This window comes from Phymastichus coffea, unplaced genomic scaffold (assembly GCF_024137745.1).
Source record: "Phymastichus coffea isolate CEN01 unplaced genomic scaffold, Cenicafe_Pcof_1.1 PCOF00105, whole genome shotgun sequence".
NCBI lineage: Eukaryota > Metazoa > Arthropoda > Insecta > Hymenoptera > Eulophidae > Phymastichus > Phymastichus coffea.
In genome coordinates, this window is record NW_026706916.1 from 295,835 (window position 1) to 317,464 (window position 21,630).

Sequence of the window (21,630 nt, forward strand, 5' to 3'; positions counted from 1 at the left end):
TAACTGTACATTGCATATCATTATAATCAACGAAAACTGCATGTTTGTTGCTTTTGTGTATACAGCATGCGAATACAATTAATATCTCTCATTCGCCATTCGATCCTAATAAAAATAAATAAATAAACAAAATTAAAAGATTGGAAAGTGGCATACTTATTACGTCAACGTGTAGTCTTTTATATAGTTGACGACGCGATTGAAGGTAATGCGTGCTGCAACTGCTAATATCGAAAGAACGATTTTCAACGCTATTTCTGCGTTAATGCCCCGACGACGCTACTTGCGCCGAGAGCTTTTCTTTGTATCTTTCTAACTACAAGTGCGTGATTAATACTCTCCACGATGAAAGGAGTTTACGTTTCGTTTCTGCGAAATTGAATCATTTTTTAAATCAGAAGAATTATTGTGACTGATTGATTGCTTATTTCAGCAACTTTATTTTAGTTTCCGACAGAGGAATCAGTGAGTCGGGTCGTCAGCAAAACCATTATTGAATATTGATTAAAATTTCAAAAGTGACTATTTCATGTCTTATCCTGTCAATTATTGATTGTTCTTTTGAATTAAAAATTTACTTAATAGAACATTTGGTGGGAATTAATTCACAAACATAGTAATATGAATTGAAATATCACGAAATAGATGTTTCTTAAAGTAGCAAATAAAATTTGAAATAAACTTGTATTCGCTACCGAGAGAGGGAATTAATTAACTTATCATGGATTTTTACAATCATGCTTCTTATACTATATGAGTTGATGTACCCTATTTATAAGAGATACAAAGACGAAAGTTATCAATAATTAAGAACTTTTTCTCTCTTCCGAAGCCTAATAATTTTTTGTCAATATAGACGTAGATTAGACAAGCCTCAATCAATCCCATAACATTTTAACAAACTAAAAAAAGTAAATAAAAAATCCAAATGACAAAATACAGCTCGTATCATTCATACTCAGCTAATACACGTACATTCAAACTCTGTTCATTACCGTTCAAATCTGTCTGCGTGTTTTGGCGAGGCAGGTTAATTAATCGGCTGCAATTGACAAAAGAAGGCGAAACTCCCTTCTCTCGTTTCGTTGTTCGAAACGAGCTAACGAGTTCTTTGCATCATCGTCACGCTCTCTCTTTCTCTCTCTCTCTCTTGCACTCGCGCTCGCGGGTATCGGTGTTCGAACAAGTGCGTCGTTAAAAAAAACTTTTATAACGCACTTTCGCCATGCCACGCTATGGATATGACAATACTAATGTGAGGGAGAGTCGAGACGTGTCGAACGAATATTGCGATAAAGGCGAAACGTTGTTTCAGGTGCTAGCTGTAGAAGTAAACGAGTAATAAAAAACTTGTTTTCCATTTCGGGAGCTCGAAATAACTGAATAAGTGGGCTAAAATTCTTGGCTAAGATTTTCCCTGGATGGCAAATCTCGTGAATAATCTAAATTACTCTTGGAACAAGTTCATTAATCTTCATTTTTTTGGATAGGGAAATAAACTCATGAAAATTAGTGGCTTTAGGTACGTGCAAAATATCAACAATTCAATTGATCTTTAGATAAACATATCAACAATCTCCATTAGTTGTTGACGACAGTCTGATAGAGATTTAGGAAGGTTTTTTGTAACATCTTAATATCCTCATCAAAGTTCTAATCGTTTAGATGTCTTGTTCAGAGCCTATCGTCCTTTATAAATGGTCACAATGGGTGGTGGTGTGTATCGAGGTCAAGTCTCTCTTGAGACATTCGAAGGAGCACTTTGATATTAAGCCGTTTAAAAAAAACGACAAATACTATGTGACGTCAGGTTATTAACGCGGAGAATTATTGTCGAAGTATTTATTTTTTTTATCGTCGTTATTTATATCTTTTGTCGTGGTTGTGAACTTTCTTTTTCGTCGTGTGCATTTTTGATTAACTTTCGTCATTTACTAATTAGGCATCAGTTTTTGTATGGCTTTAAAGTATATTTTTGATGTCGCATGAAAAATAATGCTTTTCTTGACGTAAATATTTGTTCAAATTGCTTGCACCATTTGAGAAACTGGGACTGTAAAATGCTTTTTTGAACAGACGATGTTATTAATTTAACAAACCAACGTGCTCTTTTTATAATTTTGACAACTAAACGGTTGTAAAAATCGCAACTATGACCACTCCATCCCTCATCATGTTCGACACGTTGAACTGATTTACAATGACATTCGCATTTCTCTGCACCGAATAAAAATTCGCGCACGCACTTGGCGATGATAAAAAAATCATTCTCATCATGACGTCTTGATTAACTCGCCGCAGGTGGCTTAACTCTTTCTTATCGGGCTTCTATCGGTCATTGATCGACTCTTTGCTCAATTTGATTTATGCCTTACGAGGGAGGGAAAGAAAAAAAGGGGAGCGTAACCTTGATGGAAGGGCGCGGTATAGTGGAGCAGGACAGCCAATACACGCTTTGAAAGCGCAAATGCATCTCGCTGATTATACGATTTACGCCACCCCTCAAACGGCTTATACGTGTATTTCATACGAATTTCCTCAAATGCTTTGTGCTTCCGATGGATTGTGTGTTTGGTGTACTTTTTTGATTTGTATAATTGTGCATATTTGTTGATATTTGGAAGGACATTTCGCACAAATTTTGTGCGATAAAAGTAAGATGTTATACACAATGATGTTAAGCTTTAATATTCTTTATTTGGAACGAATACTTTGTAAAAACTTGCGTTCGCGGCCTGTAGAGGGAAAAGCAGTTTTATTTACGTGTAATTGAAATTTCATTGCCAAACTGTGTATCTAACTAAAGATCTTATACGTTATATTCAATTTGCATATGGATAAGTTTTATTAAAAATAAATTATTTTCGTACCACTTGGATCCTTTCAGGCATAATATATTATATTTCATAAAAATATATCGGCCAACGTTTCGAGGATTTTATTTATCCTCCTTTTCAAGGCTAAAAACATACAATGTTCAAAACTAAATTTTCAAGAGGCAACTTAAAAATAATATTATGCTCGAAAGGATCCATCGGTACACGAAGATAATTTATTTTCAATAAACTTTATCCATAATCAAATAAAAAATATAATTAATTAACAATAATATGATCATTAATTGATTATCAATAATATGAATTAACCAGCAGCTTAAAGAAAAGGAATTTTCTCAGATTTGTAGGAATTGTTACAAATATTTACATGACTACTTGGCTACTACAAGCTTAATTTTAATAAATATCATAAATATTTTCTCGTAGTACGACAACAAACAAAATGGATATGCGGTTCATAGGAAACAGATACAAGTCTGCTTGAATTACCACCAAAGTAAAATCATCTGGTACGGCTATCCGAAGCTATCGCATTTAGCATGCGAAAGCGTTTATTTCAATAAACTGTCGAATTACGAGCTGCGATAAAAAGTTAAGGCGCGTCGCGCCGGCTGATTGTACAATCGCGAGGGCACCAGGGGTAGTAAAATGCGAAAGGGCGAGCTGGCGCGTATACGGGCTCGCAGTGGTTTTTCGCCGGACAGCGGTAAGAGGATAATAAAATCTTACGAGGAGCAAGACGGCCGCGTTTGCTCTTGGAACTTAATGAAAGGAGCGAGCGAGCGCGCGCACGGCAAATATTTATGGTTAACGTAGGCCGCGCCAAACGAGCGCCTCAATTTGTCCCGAACGCTAAATCACTGCGCCTCGATTAAACGTCTACCTCCCCACACCCCCCTCACGTCCCGCCTCCCGCCCTTTTTTTTCTCCGTGCCTCCTTCATTTGCCGAATAATTATAATTTAGCGATGTTTATTCCCTCCTTACTCTGTTGTTGAAAGTTATAGGCCGAGGTGGTGTCATCTCTCTCTCTTTCTCTCATAAGCGATTTTCCATGTTTTTCTCTTAATTTCTGGCGTGTTTTTTTATGCATGCTGTTTCACGTAAAATTAGTTATTTATTTTACTGTGACAACGTTGTTATAGCTAATAGTTTGATGTGTTTTAATCGTATTTTTTTGTTCTTGTGATCTTCATTTTGCTTCTCAACTTATTTAAAACTAATATTTCAATTGTGATTGCTGTAAAAAAATTGCTTTGACGCAAGTATAAGACGAATTGATTAGTTTTATAACAATCAATTGACTTATTTTAATTTGATGATTATCTTGTTGTGATTTTATTTTAGCGAAAAATATCTTTCATATGCTAATGCATTTTTCGCTAAGGCAATTTTAATCATTAAAGTAATTAACAAATAAATTGCAAACAGTAACATATAAAAAAAATCAGAAATTAATTGTTCCTATATTTACCAGGTAAAATCTATTTTAGCTCCAATTTGTAAATTGCGTAAGTTTTATTACACAACTCTCGACAACATTGCTAAAAAATCATTATGAGTGTATTGCGAATAATATAAAAAATCGCATCAAGTAATATTTCGGTTTCTTTTGGTTTCCCCATATAAACTTGAAAAATGACCTACAGCTGTTAATTCGTTCGATCGGATCGTACATGCGTTTGAACTTTCTCAATATAAGCTACCCAACAAGAATTGCCAGGGTTGTACCAAAAATAAAAATTTTTTTTTGTATGGCTCGCAACACCGCAAACAACATCTTACCACTTGTACAAGAGAAGTTTTTCGATGTCAAATGAAGCTACAGGCACCTCGTAGAGTCAAGCATTAACCTCAATTTTATTTACAGGAAGAACTGCACGAGTTGCAAATGCCCAAGAGAAGCGCACGAGGTGTGTCACGACGAGTGGGTGTCGGTACGAGCGAGACTTGGTCTCAAGGCCGACGAGACGAGAAATCCTGCAGGATTCGACCCAAGGGATGTGGGACTTGCGTGGGCGCCACCAGGCTTACCAATCCACAAGGTGTGCTTATTCTCTCTCTTTCTTTTTCTCGTTTTTATACGAGTACAGTATGCGTGTGTGTGTGTGAAACACGTATCGGGGCTTTTCTGTTTTCCTTTCGTTTAGTACGAGCTTTTCGAAGAATCCTTTTTTGGACGTGATAATCGTGAGTTTATCTTTCGTCGCCTGAACTTTTATTTAGTAGGTAAAAATGTTTTGCTGAATTGGGGATTTGGATTTGATGGCTAAACTATACTATTGTGATTTACATTTCTCGGCGTTTGGGTGGAAGGAACTAACATTTCAATAGGATATCCGTACGTTGACGCAAATCTTTGATAAAATAAAGCGAAAAAATTGAAAAATTTTGAATCGCACAAATTTTGATGTCAAATGCAACTAGATAATTAAGAAAAAATTATATTGGTAAGCTTATTTGCAGTATAAACATAAATCTAGATTTTGTAAATTTACCAAACGATCCACAATTTGATTGGTAGTGCAATGACGCAAACAAAAGTGTGCATGAATGCATAGTTGGGCTTAATTTGAAACAGTTGAACCCGAGCTAATTCGTGTAAGAAAGTGAAGCTTATTTTAGGGTGAGCAATTAGCTGGCTGGCAAGTCCGCTTTAGCGTAAAGGTATTCACGTATCCGGTGTGCTGTAGGTTTATAAATGGGGATTTGAAATCGCTAATGAAACGTAAAGTGGAACTTGCAGCTCTCTGGACAGCGAAATAAGATTAGACAGGAATGCATGTAAGCTTGAAGAAAAATAAACCGTATATGTTGGAGAAGATAATATTTGTTTCTATGCACGATACTGAAGATGTATTTTTGTCTTTTCTCTCAAGCTTTGTCAATGCCTTATTCTGACATCTCCTTTGGGATGCTACTCAAAAGTTTTCACTTTCAATGATGAATGTTCAAGTTCTCGGAATAAACCCCGAAAATAGCATTCTAATAAAAGGTCGATAATGAGCTTATATTTTTACTCTTACAACGTCTATTTTCCGTCGCGCGTGCCAATATTATCAAGTTTTTATGTACCACTGTATTTTTATTTCTCGTATAAGCTTCATTTGTATCGATTAATCAGCGATAATATTGTTGCTTGTTAAAAAATCAACACTAACGAAACTTTCGACTTACTTGTCAATAACAAGTCATATTCTCACTCCTTGGCGATGAGTTTTGCGTTGCGCCATTAAGCATCAGAGCTTGCAAGAAAGCACAAACGTTTGGCCGAACGCCCGTGTAGTTTAATATTTTCGAGGAATCTTGTCACAACTAATGCATAGCCTTGAGTCATTCTCTTCTACCTTCGTATTCTTTTTTCATTCAAAAAGCTCTGAATGCGCGCGCGCACGTGTGTGTGTGTGTGAACTTGAACGTGTTGGCTCGTCGTTTATTTGGCTGGGTATGTCACTGCGGATGTTTGTTTTTTTAATTGATCGTCAGTTGAGTGAAACGTCTTACGGTAATGAAAGGCTAATGCCTATCAGTTAAGAGAAACGAGCATTTCAGAAAAATTTATCATGTATTCAACGTCAGTTTCAATTTTATAATTTTGTTGTCAGATTAACCGCTAACAACATTCCTATCGATAAATATCGCGTGACAATCTGTTCAAAAGCAATAAATTAGTTATATAAATAAATGAGAAAAATTTCTTTATAATAATGATACATTTTATATAGTTTTTATTTTGTATACAATTATTGAAAAAATAAATTTGCATATCAATATCCTTCGTGAAATTTCGCCTTTGTATGTCATTATAAAAATAATTTAATTCAACAGGTGGAGGAATACTTTTCAATGCTGCCGAAACTATCAGTGCCACGACTGGGTACAGCAGGCGAGCGGCATCGAGATCGTCAATTGGCGACACAACTGCCAAAGCAGGATTTGGCAAGAGCTTATTGCCGTCATCTCGATCCTCAACATTCCGTCAGTGCCGATGATTTTATGGCAGCGCGTAACGAGATCGCACTGGATATCGGAAGTGTCCAGGAGGTTTTTGATAAGGGAGTGGTAAGTTCTTTTTAGGATATCTTAAACATTTCTATAAAATTACAGTCCACCAATGAATTGTTTTCATCGATATATATTTATCGTTTATTTAAAATAATGTAGTCGATGAAATATTATTATATCAGAATATTTTTTATATAATATTATGATTAAATACACATAGTCAGGTTGTTAGTCAAGTTATTCGATTTCACGTGAATCGCAGATCTAGTTATTGAATTCATCAATAGAGGATTGCAATAATATTTCGATCTAGTTGATTGAAAAAAGACTATGATATATATATATATATATCAGTTTCTGTATAAGTTTTTCATGTTTCATTTTTAATAAATGGGACGTTTTCAAAACATTTTACGCCAATGTTTCTCAAATTTCTAGCCATAATCGTTAGATGACGTAGATTTCAATTATTAATTTAGCAAAATAATTTATTCAGCGTAGTAAAATAAGAATTAATTACTCAAATAGAATATAAATGAAATTATATTCAACGAAATAGTCAAATCAGTGCTGATATCAATTTCATGAAATTATTATTACCTATACCAACTAAAAAATTATTATTATTTTGAAGGCCAAATTATAAAAATGAGAATGGATTTATTACAGGAATGCGGAGCATGTAAGGAGCCAGTAAAGTACGGTAGTCTTGCCGTATCGGCAAGCAAATTAGGTTTCTTGTATCATCCGACATGCTTCAGGTGTATGCAGTGCGAGGAATTGCTGGTCGATCTCGCATATTGTGTTCATGATGACGTGCTCTATTGCGAGAGGCACTACGCTGAGCAGCTCAAACCGAGATGTGCTGCTTGTGATGAGGTACGTTCTCGATTTCATTTTGGAGCTCGAAGGACAATTTCCTGCAAGTTTTTTTGAAGAAATATAAAGTGTTTATTGAAACGAATGAGTAATACCAAGATTGAGTGTTGTTCATGAAATAAAATTTGTTTCAACGACCCTCAATTATAAAATTTCCATTTCAGTTTAAAATTTCCAATGAATTTGTTATTTAACATTTGACATGAAAAACTTACTTGATTATACTTGATTATATTTCAAAATATGCAAGAAATTTTCCTATGCATTATGGGAACATATTGTAATTATATTTTTTAGTATTAAATTATAGTTTCATAATATAAGTCGTTAAGCTTTCAGAGCTTGCGCTGTAATTTCATTGCCTCGTTTATCGACTGTAGTATAGCAACGTCGCTTCGGCATAGAGTAAACCTCTTTACCGACAGCAATACTCATTGATAACTGCAATACCGTTAGTAGCATTTAAATTTTTGGATGATAGTTGATGGTTCAGCCACTAAAAATAAATTAAATATAATAAAATGCTTTCCTCAAAATGCATCTTAATCATAGTAATAGAATATAATTCATTAGAGTTTCTCGATATTCAACAGCAGAAATGAGTTGATAGAAGAATATAGATAATTAATTGCAAGTTCTCAATAAGTATATAAATACAAATTTTAAAAGCGCTTTCTTTTTTCGTATTATATATGAATACTTTTGTGCATACAGTTATTATATTTGAACGATTAAATAGAAAAGCCATAAATATTTATAAAGTACAAGTTATCATATTAGAAATCTATTAAAACGAGACTGATGTGTTTTGTGAAATCAAAAGATAAAATTCAACGTTAATTTGGATTATTATCAATTAAAACTTCAGTAAGTTATAAACGTAATACAGTAATTTCCAATAAATCAAGGAAAGATTTCAATCTCGTTTGCAATAGCTTGCGCAATTCGCGAAAAGCACGCCGTCAAAAGAGGTAATCTAGACGTCGCACTCCAAAGATATTTGGGACATAATAGCGCGCAATATATAAGCGCCGCAGAGTCGTCGGTCTGTGGCTCTCTTTCTCTCGCTGGGCGAAGTGGGTTGCTTTCGACTTTATTTAGCCAGCCAAAAATAGATAATAGAGAGGCGCACGTACGTCCTGCACACATATTCCGCGAAGGGAAAGCGCGGAAAACTCAGAACAGGCACTTTCCGCGCTTGAACGTTGCGCCGCTCGACAAATTGGCCACCTGTGCACATACGCCGAACTGTATCGCCTTCGAATCGAGCCAAATTGTTACGATGGACTTTGGCTGATTATGAGGTCTCTTAATTGAGAACGACTCGGTTTGGCGGCCGTTGGATTTCGAGGAATATGAGATGTTATAGATAATTTAACAATTATTTCTACATTGCACAGTGTCGATGTAGATGGTATATCACAGTTGATTCTGACATCAGTTTTAATGCAGTTTTAACTTTTACTTCCGAAATCCTGCTTCTGAATTTCCTCAATAGTATTTCTACCTTAATTTGGATTTAAAAAAGAAGATTACACACTGACATCTTAAAGTGAAATTTATCCACTTTCACGCCTGCTTTCTTGATGTTCTTGCAAATATCATTAATTTACATCTAACCATAATTATATTTCTGTGCGCATTCAACAACTCAAAATATTTAAACTCAAACGCACTTATCAACGGATATATTGTAGATATGCATAAGATTACCAATGGATGGAGAAATTCTATTTCAATTTCGAGAAATCGATTACTCCCACCACGTGAATATACGCGAATTAGCAGACGCGCATGTGGCGCTTGTGAGCTTCATCTTCTCCTTTATTAGTTAGTCATTCAATGGAAAGGAAACTCAATTTAGCTTGAATACCTCTTCAAAGAGTGGATTTGCAAACTTAATTCATTGAACGTAGATAACGCGATAAGAGTGATTTTTTTATTTTAACGTTTGTCCGTTATTACGAGATTCGAAGTGTACAACGTAAAAAATACTCTATCTGGTAAGTTTTCAGCGCGGAGTGCTATATGTTTTAACAAAAGTAGTTGCTGTCACAGTCTTAATTTTACGATTGTATGCTATATAATAGTGATTTTTTTTCTACAAATTTCGCCTTCTGTTGAAGAAGGTATTTTAAACTTGAAAGAGTATACATAAATATTGAAAATAAACTCTTCCGTCAGACAGTTATTGATAAATTAAAATTGGCTTTGCAAGGGGGTTAAAAAATGGCTTGACAGAAAGATCTGTGTCTATATAAAAATTTAAGAAAAACTCATTGCAACTGTTTTTTTAATTACAATACAATTGCTTGATAATAACTTTTTTATTTTTTAAAACATTTTAACAAATAGCAACCATTTATTTGAAGATCTGTTTTCTTGTTCCCAATGTTGGCGGGCTATAATACGCGTTGCCCGATCGTCGTCGTCGTCAGAAACGCTAGGCTTCGGGAGCTCCGCGACATTGTCTATTTCCGTAGGCGGTCGGCACTTTGATGATTATGATGAATGTACTTTTCAAAAATTTTGGCTTGTTTTTTCAGGCTTTTGAATAGTACAGTGTACGCAAGAGAGGTAGTAGATAACGATTATTGCTAATATAAATTTTAGCAAATAGATAACTAATTCGCTTTTTTATTTCTGTTATTAAAAGCAAATTAATTATATAAAATCAGACTTAAAAAATGTTGTTTAATTTACGAATTTGAGTATTCAGCACAGTTGTTGATTTGCAATGTTATAGAAATATCAATTAGTACAAATAATTCATAATAGGTTATGGTAGTAATTTGATCAATGAATAGAGAATATTATTTTATACAAATTACAGTGTTATGAATTGAAACAATACCGAATTTATAAAATTACATTAATAGATCTCAACGGATGAATTCTCAGAAAAATCCCACCTGGCTAACTAAAATCATATATAAACCAATATGTATATGTGCAAATAATTTTTCAAAATATGTAGTGTGTCAAACAAAAGTTGTCGCTCAATTATTATTAATTTTGCATCAATAACATATATAAATACTAAATAAATTACCAAACGTATATTTGAGAAATACTCAATATTTATGTCGGTCAAGAATGAATATTGAAAATTATAGGTACAAGTAGAAAAAACGAACATGAGTAGGCATTATGATTCTCTATGAGAATTATGCCAATTCCACGGAAATAATTCAAACTCCACTTTGCATTCAGTAAAGAAAGGGTCTTTAAAGATTTACATGCCAAGCCACACGATTTGCTTCGGGAATATTTTATCAGTGTAGCCGATTGATTATATCCTCAATGCAAACGTAATCCAAACAGACTCGTAATACATCTCGAATAAAGCCAGTTCAAGACGTCGTTTCAACTTTGTAAGCTCGCGAGCACTTGAGCTTTCAGCCGAATTGACATGAGAGTCAATGAACAAGCTGAACTGCATAAAGTAAACGAGCGAGAGAGAGAGAGAGGGAGAGAGAGAGAGAGAGAGAGAGAGAGAGAGAGAGAGAGAGAGAGAGAGAAAGAGAGAGAGAGAGAGAGAGAGAGAGAGAGAGTGCTAGTTTCGAAAGTGCCTGAGAGAGCGAGAAGAGAATCTCCCGAGGACGACTCGAGCTAAGATGAATGAAGCGATTTGGGTCGACTGTCGGAATAATCGGATGGCAAATTTCACCGTGGGGTTTACCTTAGGCTGCATAAGGTTTGCCATGTTTTCGCAGTATTAAATAAGGAGCGTCGGGGGTTTCATGAATAATCTTTATTTCGGAATTTAAAACTACTTTAGTGACGGGTTAGTTATGAAACTCGTTTTTATAGTGCAATAACTAATATACCACGTAAAAATTTGTATTGCCGATACTTGGCGCGATAGGACTCGGGGAAGCAAGCGTACTTCAAATCTCGCCTGGCACATGTCATATCAAAAAATCAAGTTGGATACACGTGCGAGGCTCAAATCACTTTCTCACTCTATTATCGAAATGTACTATTTCGTAACATTCTAATTTATACCTTGAACTGAATGCAGCTAGATTTTTTTACGTGAACTGTGGCTAAAAGGGAACAGCGACGTTTAGTTTAGATAAGTAATTAAGAAGTTACAAGTATTAAATAAAAAATAAGTCTATACAATCAATGCCGTTGATTATTGAATAGTAATCATTATACTACAGAGTTCAAGGACATATAAGGTAGTGTGCGTGGTTGTGCATATCAATATGTCCATATTTGCTGTTAAAATTAATGCAAGTTTTAATAGCAAATTTTTAATGAAATAAGAATCGTAATTAGCCGGCCTAGAAAATCCCGGTCATAAGTTGCGGAGAAGCCCTTTAAATATTTAAAAGTTATACCAAAATTTACAAAACAATTTTTATCAAGAAGTAATGTTATTTAAATTTAAAAAGCAAATTGCATGCCCAAAGTAAAAAATTATTAGAAGGATACATTAACCTTTTAAAACGAATTCGTAAATATAAATGGCCATTCAATTATGTGCTTGAATTTGTAGAATGCTTTTTCGAGTAGCTGGCTCAATGAATTCAGGAAACAATGGTGTAAGGGTAGTCAAGGAATTTTTTCAAAAAATAGTCTAAGTTTCGGTGACGTTAAAAATTCATCCTTTTCAAGGCTCAAATTATAATATTATTCACAATGTGACTAAACACCAAGAGTTATAATATGTCTGTTGTTATTGGTGTTGGTCACAATTAAATTTCTGTAATAATTTACAATATCAATCATTATAAATTATTGAAGTACGTGTGTGAATAGTGTAAAATTAAAAACTTGTCAATTGTAAATATGAATGCTATTTCATATGGTATTCTAAAAGAATAGTTTTTCAACCAAGACAAAAAAAATATCGATTTCAAAGAATCTTCGACGTTAAAATTCATCCAAAGTGACAAATAAAAATATTTTAATAATTGTCTCTGTTATTAAAAAAGATGTTCATGTATAATGTGAGCATTATTTAGAGTAACAAGAAGTTACTAATAAGAATGAATGTTAATAATATCTGACATACACTAAAATCGTATAAATTCCAAATTATTGTACTATCCACGCGTTAATGAATTACATAGACGTAGTGACCAATAGACATAGTATAGTGCATTCTGCGTGGGTCCTTGCACTTGGCCATCACCTGTTGCCAGGAAAACAATGTGCTTTGTGACACGTCACGGAGTTCGACTATTCTTTGCCGATTTGTTTGTCTCCGATCGATATTTTTGGATGTAGACCGAGTCGCTTTCGTCTCCATATCCCTCTCGAATAAAGCCAATGACTTTGTTGGTCTTGTTCAGAATCAAGATTCATTCGTGCATTTTCTCAATTTTCGTCTCATCGCCAATACTCATTCATCATATTAAAGAATAAAGTCGCTCGTATAAAAGTCAGTTGTCAGCGTCGCAACGCCTCCATTATTAACCCTCGAAAAAAAAAGGAATCGTTTTAGGTAATCACCCTCGATATCCGTCATTTTTCCAAGAAGAGCATAAAAAAATAGGTTCATGCACAGGTACTTTGATCCCGCGTAGCGTTGAAAATAGACACGCCATGCAAAGAGAAGCATCGGCCAAGACCGTGTCGCGCTTTTGGAAAAACGTCGGCAGCTAATATTACAGTGAAAGACGCGTCTATTTCGGGTCACTTATTAAAAGCGATAATTTTAACTTTCTTACATTCCGATTGCAAAATACTTATATACTGTAGAAACATTTTTGCGGCTTGAGAAATCTGGGATTTTTTATAAATAAATTCGCGAGTTATAATAACTATGCTGTGTACAAGCTTGATAACTTTTTTTAGTATATATGAGTTTGCATGTGTATTTGAAGTAAAGTGGCTGAATGACATTTATAATTTCATTTGATGTCTCATAAAAAGAACAATTTATTAACGTTGGTCTAGTCTTCTATTACTTATGCAACGCGAGTATTATAAAGTTGTGGTGAAAAATAAATAAGCAGTATAAAGTTACGTCAAACAGTAACTACATGACAATGTATTAATTTATTGTGATTGCAGATATAACTTAACATTATATCAGAGTGCAGTGTTTACGTTTACGAATTAAACGTATTTTTATAATATTTTGTCAAAGTATATGGACGATACGAGGACAGTAAAGCCAAAAATAAGGTATATTTCGAAAAAATTGGAATCTATATTCTTTTAACACAAAGAAGTCGAAGGTCATTATTACAATAAAGCTTCTATAGAGAGTCTAGGACGAACAGGGCGTTGACGGCTTTGCACTCGGTTCTCGAAGAAGCTTGGCCGATCTAAATCGGTCAGCTAAAAGGGGGTTTTGAGATCCGGCAGCAGTCCGTGTGCTCGACCATGGCCACGTTCGATCATCGACCGAAATAAATGCCGTTGGCATTGTTCCGCTTTTCCATCAAAAAGCTTCCATCTTATAACAAGATGATGATGATAGTAGTCTAGAAGATTTTGAAGGGCTTTCATGAGTTCCATTCACCACAACTAGAGGGATTTTCTTTGAATGACAGTGACTTTTAGCTTTGCTTTTTGTATTTTATTCTAATTTCAGTTATGATTGATCAATTGTTTTATCAGGATTATGAAAAATAATTCAACTAAAATTTATTACATAACAAGACGCAGAATTGTCAAAAATTTGGCCAAAGAGACTTTCAATCGCAGTTCATCGGGCAAAACCGTGCTCGTTAATAGAGTTGAATGCAATTCGTCTATATACGTGCGCAATAACAACGACTTTACGGGTCGTTTCAATAAAACTCGAATTGGAGCGCGGCCAGAACGATGTACCGAGTGCAGATTTTGTATCGAAAATCAGGATGACGCGACGACCCGTCACGCTCATCAACGAAAATATTGGATTTTCTATTCGCGGTGCTGCTGCTAGTCATATACTTTTTCGGTCAGCGCGGAAAATAGTTTACTGTCGCATTCCCTGCATTGTTCTATGTAGTCGCGCGCACCAAATTTATTTAGCTGGTTTACTAAATATTTCAGTCAAACTTTGTTTACAAAATTGTTTAAAGCTTCCATTATTAAAAATTAAATTGCACGAAAATAATGAAATTTAAAGTGTATTCACGTGGAAAATGTAATGATCTTTTGACAAGCCGTCTTCTAACCATCCTGAGTTTATCTCACATTCATGGTCACGCATAAATCTTGCGTGCTCACAATTGATCGCATTCAAAAATAGTCCGCTTTCAACTATCGTGTCTGTAAAAAATATGGACTAATTTACGTCAAACATATGCATAAAAGACAATGCGGCTTTTGTCAAATGGTGCATGCCAAGTTTTCAAGCCTTTAATTATTCGTCGATCGTGACTGATTCAGGGTGTGCTTGGCTACTTTTAGCCCCTTCTTCTGCTCATTACGATTTTTGGCTTAGTTCTGTGCGCTCTATCTCTATCTCTCTCTCTCTCTCTCTCTCTCTCTCTCTCTCTCTCGCGAATAGAACTGCCTTGCCGACAAGCAATCTGCATACAGTTGCAGCTCGCGCGACGCTGCGCAGCCGAATCTAAGATAAGTCAATTGTTTGTCAAAAAGTGCCGTAGCTTGACCTTGAATAAAGGAGTGAAAGTTTTTTAACAAGTGATCGAGATTGTAGCCCATTCAATTAAAATTACAAAAGACATATGCGGCGTGGGGTGAAGTAAACAGTTTACACAATGTGCTCGTAAGATTTATTTTGGCAAAGTGAGTCTTGCTGCGGTGTAAGTTCAATAATCATGGGATTACAGCTGTCGGTGTTGTTTGGCTGCGTGGGCGCGATCGAATTACTAGCATGCCTGAAACACATGGTCGTGTGCAAGATGCAATTGATCCACGATCTTTCGCATTGCAAGGTAGATTACTTTCATCGACCATCAGCAACTGGCGTCGCCGAAGATTTCGTGATCATTGACAAAGCAAGTTTAGACGATGAGCATCAAGCGTGCAGCGAAATCGAAGCTATACTCAGACAGAATAAAGCCGAGCCGAATGTCCTGTTTATCGGACCACCACCGTCGATCGAAGGTTACGTTAGAGTACCAACTCCAATACCATTTGGTATGGACGATCAGATACAAGATCAAAAATCTAGCTCTAACTCGTCGCTTGTAGATTCTGGCAATGAGAATCCTACGAGACAAACACCAGTTGATAATTCGCCAGTGATCGTCAAGTCTGTTCGAGGCTCTTCATCCGATGTATCGTCACTGGAAGACACGGAGAATCATCCTGGCAAAACAAATCAGAAAAAGATTGTGAGACGATCGAGAACACCAGAAATACGTTCTGGTTCCTATGAGGACTACGACGAGGAAGACCAGAATATCAAGCATAAAAAACATTTAGCTACGTTGAGCAAAAAGTCACTTAAATCGAAATTGAAAAGCTTTGACTTACGTAGATCAGCTGAGAATTTAGCTTCACCGAGGAGATCGAAACGTCAACGTGATCCAGAAAGATGCAAGTCTGATATACAAATTCAAGTATCCAGAAATGCATTGCGCGACGAGTGGACCAACACATCACCTATTGGCAGTGAAATAAGCGTTGCTAAAAATAACAAAAGTATCTCTGTATTCATACAGACGAGCTTTGAAGATAAATTACGAGAAAATATGTCTTTGCAAAACCTTGAGACAATTTCGTGTCCGAATTGCCGTTGCGTTTACAAAGATACATTGGAATTACGAAAGATTTCCGAGACTGACGCTGTCGATGGAAAAGCCCAATTATTAAAAATATCGAGTTTTGAAGAGGCTTCGGATAATGATTATACAAAGTTGAAAGATACGATGACTAACAAGAAGAATTGGATAGGGAAAGTGAAGTCATCGTTGGAAAGCGAATCACTCGATGAATATGTTGATGCCGAGGAGGACGGAATGACTTTTTGCGACCAGCCGATTCAGTACAGCATTCCTGATCATCCTGATAACCAAGCCTTTTGGGTAATTGCAAGACCCTTCTCGAAGATCACATCCTGCTCGTAATTTTATAGTTTCGTAGCGTTGACGTTTATATGTCCTCAAAGTATCACGGGCGATTGTGATTGCCTTTTTCGAGAATGACAAGGATAAGGCTATTATCCTACCTGACTGATTTTCGTTGTTGTTTTTATGCATGTTTTTGTAATAGATGTAGTTTTTTTGTACGAGTAAACAATTTTTTGTACAATTGTCTATACAATGAGATTGAATAAAGTATGATTATTTCAATATTCATTGTTGAATTTTTCTTTGTTTTTCATTCTGATGCGCAATATGATATTATTCCTGTAAACAGTAAGCATTCATGAATATGATCGTTCAAAATTACTCAAAGCGAAATAAGCAAGTTAGAATGACTTAATTTAGATCACCGATGTCGGGTCACACGCAAACTAAATCGATCTATTGTTCATTCTCCGAAAAGAATATTAGCGTCGATTTATATGTGTGTAACAATCGTAACTGAAGCAGTTTCGCGGGGTGAGCGCGTTAATCCATTCGCGGTCGCGAGACCACAACACGTGAAAGTGACGAAATAGCCTGTGTGTGCAAATGCTTCCTGAAGCCTGCGCATGGGTGTACGTGTGTGCTAGAGCCTGAAATTAGATTTACTAGCTGCTAATTATACGTGAATTTATAGTAGTTTCAGCTCTGGCGAATCCCCTCGTTGTCATTTATTGTAATCCGTGGATTTTTAATGAGAGTAAACGGAAAAGGTAGTCCGGAAAACAACTATCGACTAATTAAATGCAATTATACAAAACAAGATAGTTCATTCACCCATTCATCGCACACACCAAATTCGGTTAGTTTATTATACCTTGCGGAAATTCCAATTGGCCTGAGCAGCAGCGAAAAAGCAATATGGATGGTATTTCGTGTGGTTGACGCGCGTTCGCAACGTATAGTGCCGTGTGCTACTGTGGCGCGTGTGGTCTCTCTCTCTCTCTCTCTCTTCCTCTCAATCTCGCTCTCTTCCTCTCACTCTCGCTCTCTTTCTGCTCAAAATATCAATCTCTCACCCGCGAGAAAGAGAGAAAACAGCGATATTATACGAGTTGCGTAGGCCGCGACACAGACGTGCGCTCGTCCCGAATTTCGGTTTTTTTTCCTAAGCACATACACTGGTTTGACGATGCAGGCAAAAAATTCTTTGTCTGACGTGGTATTTTTTTGGTCTTTCAAAGCAGCTATGAGATGATGAATACTGAGGGATTTGAATAGCGAAATATTTTTTCTCCTTGTTTGTGAGATGGGTATGCAGAGCTTTTTCGGATAGGCACTTCGGTAATGTAGAAGTGTAATAACGTGACATTTAGCTCGAAGCAGATTTGTAAATTTTTAATAAGTCATGGAAAGTTAATCAGGGGATTGACAATAGCGTAATTTAAAATTTTAATTAATGCTGTCGCGAATTGTTCGTAACTAGTGTAGTCAGTGGACATAATTTTTAATTCTGTAAAATTTTATATTTCAACTTCAAGTTATTTGATTTTGTAGAACATATGGATGGATGTATGGATATCGTTCTTCTAAATTATCACTTTAAATATAGATGTAATATTCATTCTAATTTTATCAATCCGCTACGAAAATAGTTGAGCAACTAATTTCAGCATTAAAAACTGTTTTTAAAAATATTACAAACATTTTCCGAGAATATCTTTAGTAAGAAATATCAGACTAAACACATTATAACATTGGACTAGCCCTAGGCGTAGACCATCAATCAGCCGATTGTCATTTGTAACAATCAACCTGTTAAAATTCAAATTTAGAACATGTTTTCAAATCTGCTTTTTGGATATTTATTTTGCTTTAAATGAAGCAATTAAATTGTTCAATGATAATTTGTAAAAGCCATTGATTCCTTGGCAGCTGAGATATCACTTGCACCTAAGCCAGGGTCAAATGATTTTCAAAAAAACTCATTGCCTTGAATTAAATTTGTCAATGAGCCATACCACTGTTGATCCGGAACTGATATTAATCAATAATAAAAAATGCAGTTGCAGTACAGTGAATTGTATAATATAGTAAATAAAATTTCACATAAAATTAGTTTTGTGAATCATCGTAGATGAAAGAAAAAAGCGGACTCTTGCGCGACATCGTTCATTACGAAAGCACACGTAACAGGATTATTCATCATTTAAAAATTCTCTCCATCTAAGGGTCGTATGTATCGTGAACTTACAATTTTTCCATCGCTCGATGGTGGGATCATTGGTGATGCGTGGAACATTCCGACCCAATTACCTCTACACTCTCTCCCAGGCCCGATCTATTTTTCTTTCGTGCCACCACTGCCGCGAGAAGAAGAACCACCTGCTTGGCACCAAGTCAAATTCGGCGTGTGGATCGTCGCATGCGCCGAAGAGCAGAAAAATAAAAGAGAACGGCGATTAAGCCGATCGACACTTTTCTTACTTCACATTTTTTTTTATTTCGAATCGCGGACACATGTAATACGATACAATTTGTCAATTTGGAGCGACTGCAATGTAGTGACATCTATTTTAATTCTTTCTACGATGATATCGTAAAATGGATTGGAATTTATTGTAGTGCACTCTGACGATGTAACATTAAAATTTATCATTAAAATGCAATTTACAATTCAAGTATCAATTACTCTTCTACCATCAGAAAAATGTCTTAATCCATACCAATTAAAGTATATTATTGTTGCGTTTGTTATTGTTGAATGATTGCTATCTAATTTGAAATATGAAATTGGCAAAAATTTGTAAGATTTCGAAGGGAAGCCGAAGTTGTTGTAAATCAGTTGGCGTTGCACGCGACACTACTTGTTAGCTCAAATTCACCGAATACCATTTTGTCATTTGGCTAAAAGTATCGAATAGCCTAATAATTCATGAAGTCTTGTAACATTTCAAACGACATTTAATGAGACATTACAATTTTCAGTAATTTAGAGTCACTATCTGATTAAACTTTGTTAACTTGTATTCTATTTCTCATGAAGTAATATTAATTTTTTTTATTACACGTGCGATTGTTTTTTCATTTTTTGCCCTAAAATCCAGGTCTGCATTATCTATCTTCGGTCTGGGTTAGACATCTTATTACAAGTGCCCACTCAACCGGCATTAATAAATTTGTGTCTCATGTATTATTCAATCGCGTCTGAAAATATCCACGACGAATCAAAAAGCTTTCTCACTCTCTCGCGGAAAAGTTGTCGAAAAGTTGCACCCGACACTTCTCTGCGCGATGGCTGAGTCAGCAAGCGACATTGGCTGACGACATAGAACTAAGAAATTCTTCTAATACTTAAAAATTTATCTGTTTTATACGAAGACGCCGGAAAAAACAACACGTATATTTTTGGCATATGAGTTAATTATTTTCACAAAACTAGACTGCTTACATGGCTTGCTTCTGTCAATTATTAATCATTGTATGTTGTATGTCACAGCTATTTCGGGTATTTTTGAACGTTTTTTAACAAACAGATTGTGTTTTTCCCGTTGTTTTGAGCGTGACCAAAAAGATCTTTAATGATCTTGATTCGTTACGCCAAAAAATTGTGCGCTTGATGTTTTTTCATTATAACATTCTACTACTCGTATTTTCTATTTTTAATATGAAAATTCGTCATCGCTATTTAATACAGGTAACAATAATCAATATGTTCTTACTCAATTCATTATTCAGAAAATGTATGTAATTTATTTTCAATGATTTCGAATTGAATTTTTTCTTTTTGTCGGAGTAAAAGCCTGTTCCATCAAAACAAAAGTCAAAAAGCTTTTCCTTCCACCTTTCACTCGTAAACTGTGCCACCGTTCTTCGCAAATATTTCAAAACGTGATTTCGAAAAAAAACCTTTTTAGTGAGAGTTTCTATGAATAAATATAAAGGCATCTGACTATACAGCAATTAAAATGAAAAAGCACCGAAAAAACTCTGCAAGCTTGCCACATGAAAAAAGCTCAGAATTTATAAACTATTCTAAACACTTTCATCATCGCTTACCATAATTCCCGTTTAAAAATCTGAAGCATGTGTATGTGTTTGTGTGTGTATGTATGCGAAGGTCAGAATGACGCGGGAGGAATGATCATTGAAAAAGCATAGCTTGCACCCACGGAAAATTGCCCGAGTCAGTTCGCGCGCGCTCGTGGATAGAAAAGTTGCACCCGGCACGCTCTCTCGCGCGAAAGAGAGAGAGAGAAAGAGAGTTTCTCTGGAGTTGGATCCGAAAATAGCATACGAGGGGCGCGTACGATATGATGACGCCCTGGCCGGCAGCACTCGAGATTTCAGTCACTTGGCAACTCTCGTCCGAGCAGTACACGCATTTCTCTTGACAAATTTCTTTTTTTTTTTTAAGTTTGTTATTTTGTCATTTGTCGATCGGACAAAGTATATCTTTTCTTTTTCCGACATTCAAAAAGAGAAGAAAGCCGGACTAACATGGCCGAAGTAGACAACAGTGTAGTGTACACGACAACCGAGCGCAAAACGCGCAAAGTTAAGAAGACAACGAAGCAGCGCCGCGAGAGCCGCGATCAGAATGCCGAGGTCACGATCACCGAGGTCGACAACAGCCAGCACCAACCTGCCATCGAAGAGTATGTGCTGGCTGGAGCGCCACAATAATCCCCCACCCTTTTTACTTCGTTTTCTTGATCGAAGATGGAAAATATTACACACGATCTCTCTTTCGCCGGGCGTTCGCCGACAAATTTTCAATTTGCTCGCGCGCTTTTTTTTCACGCCATAGCAGGTATTTTCTTTTAGAGACGTGAAGGATGTATTGTTGAAATCGTTGGAGCAAATAGCTATCTGGATATACGAGGTGATATTTTGCTTCATTGAACGAGAAATATGGGCTACATGGCGCATTTGCTAACAGAATACTTCTTTTTATCATTGTCACTTTTAGACGTGTCT

The 21,630-nt window shown here is 35.8% G+C and overlaps 1 protein-coding gene across 8 annotated transcripts in view; it reads left to right on the top strand.

Moving 5' to 3' along the window:
• The window catches only part of LOC131670272 (four and a half LIM domains protein 2), an 88,117-nt gene that overhangs the window by 53,879 nt on the left and 12,608 nt on the right, over nt 1–21,630 (top strand). For 7 of the 8 annotated variants that reach the window (XM_058945735.1, XM_058945737.1, XM_058945734.1 and 4 more), the window contains 3 exons: nt 4,707–4,881; nt 6,665–6,898; nt 7,511–7,720. In XM_058945735.1, coding sequence (XP_058801718.1) covers nt 4,707–4,881; nt 6,665–6,898; nt 7,511–7,720 — 619 coding nt within the window. Of the gene's footprint in view, nt 1–4,706; nt 4,882–6,664; nt 6,899–7,510; nt 7,721–15,241; nt 16,669–21,630 lie in introns of those variants that run through there. The other variant, XM_058945732.1, reaches the window with a different exon arrangement.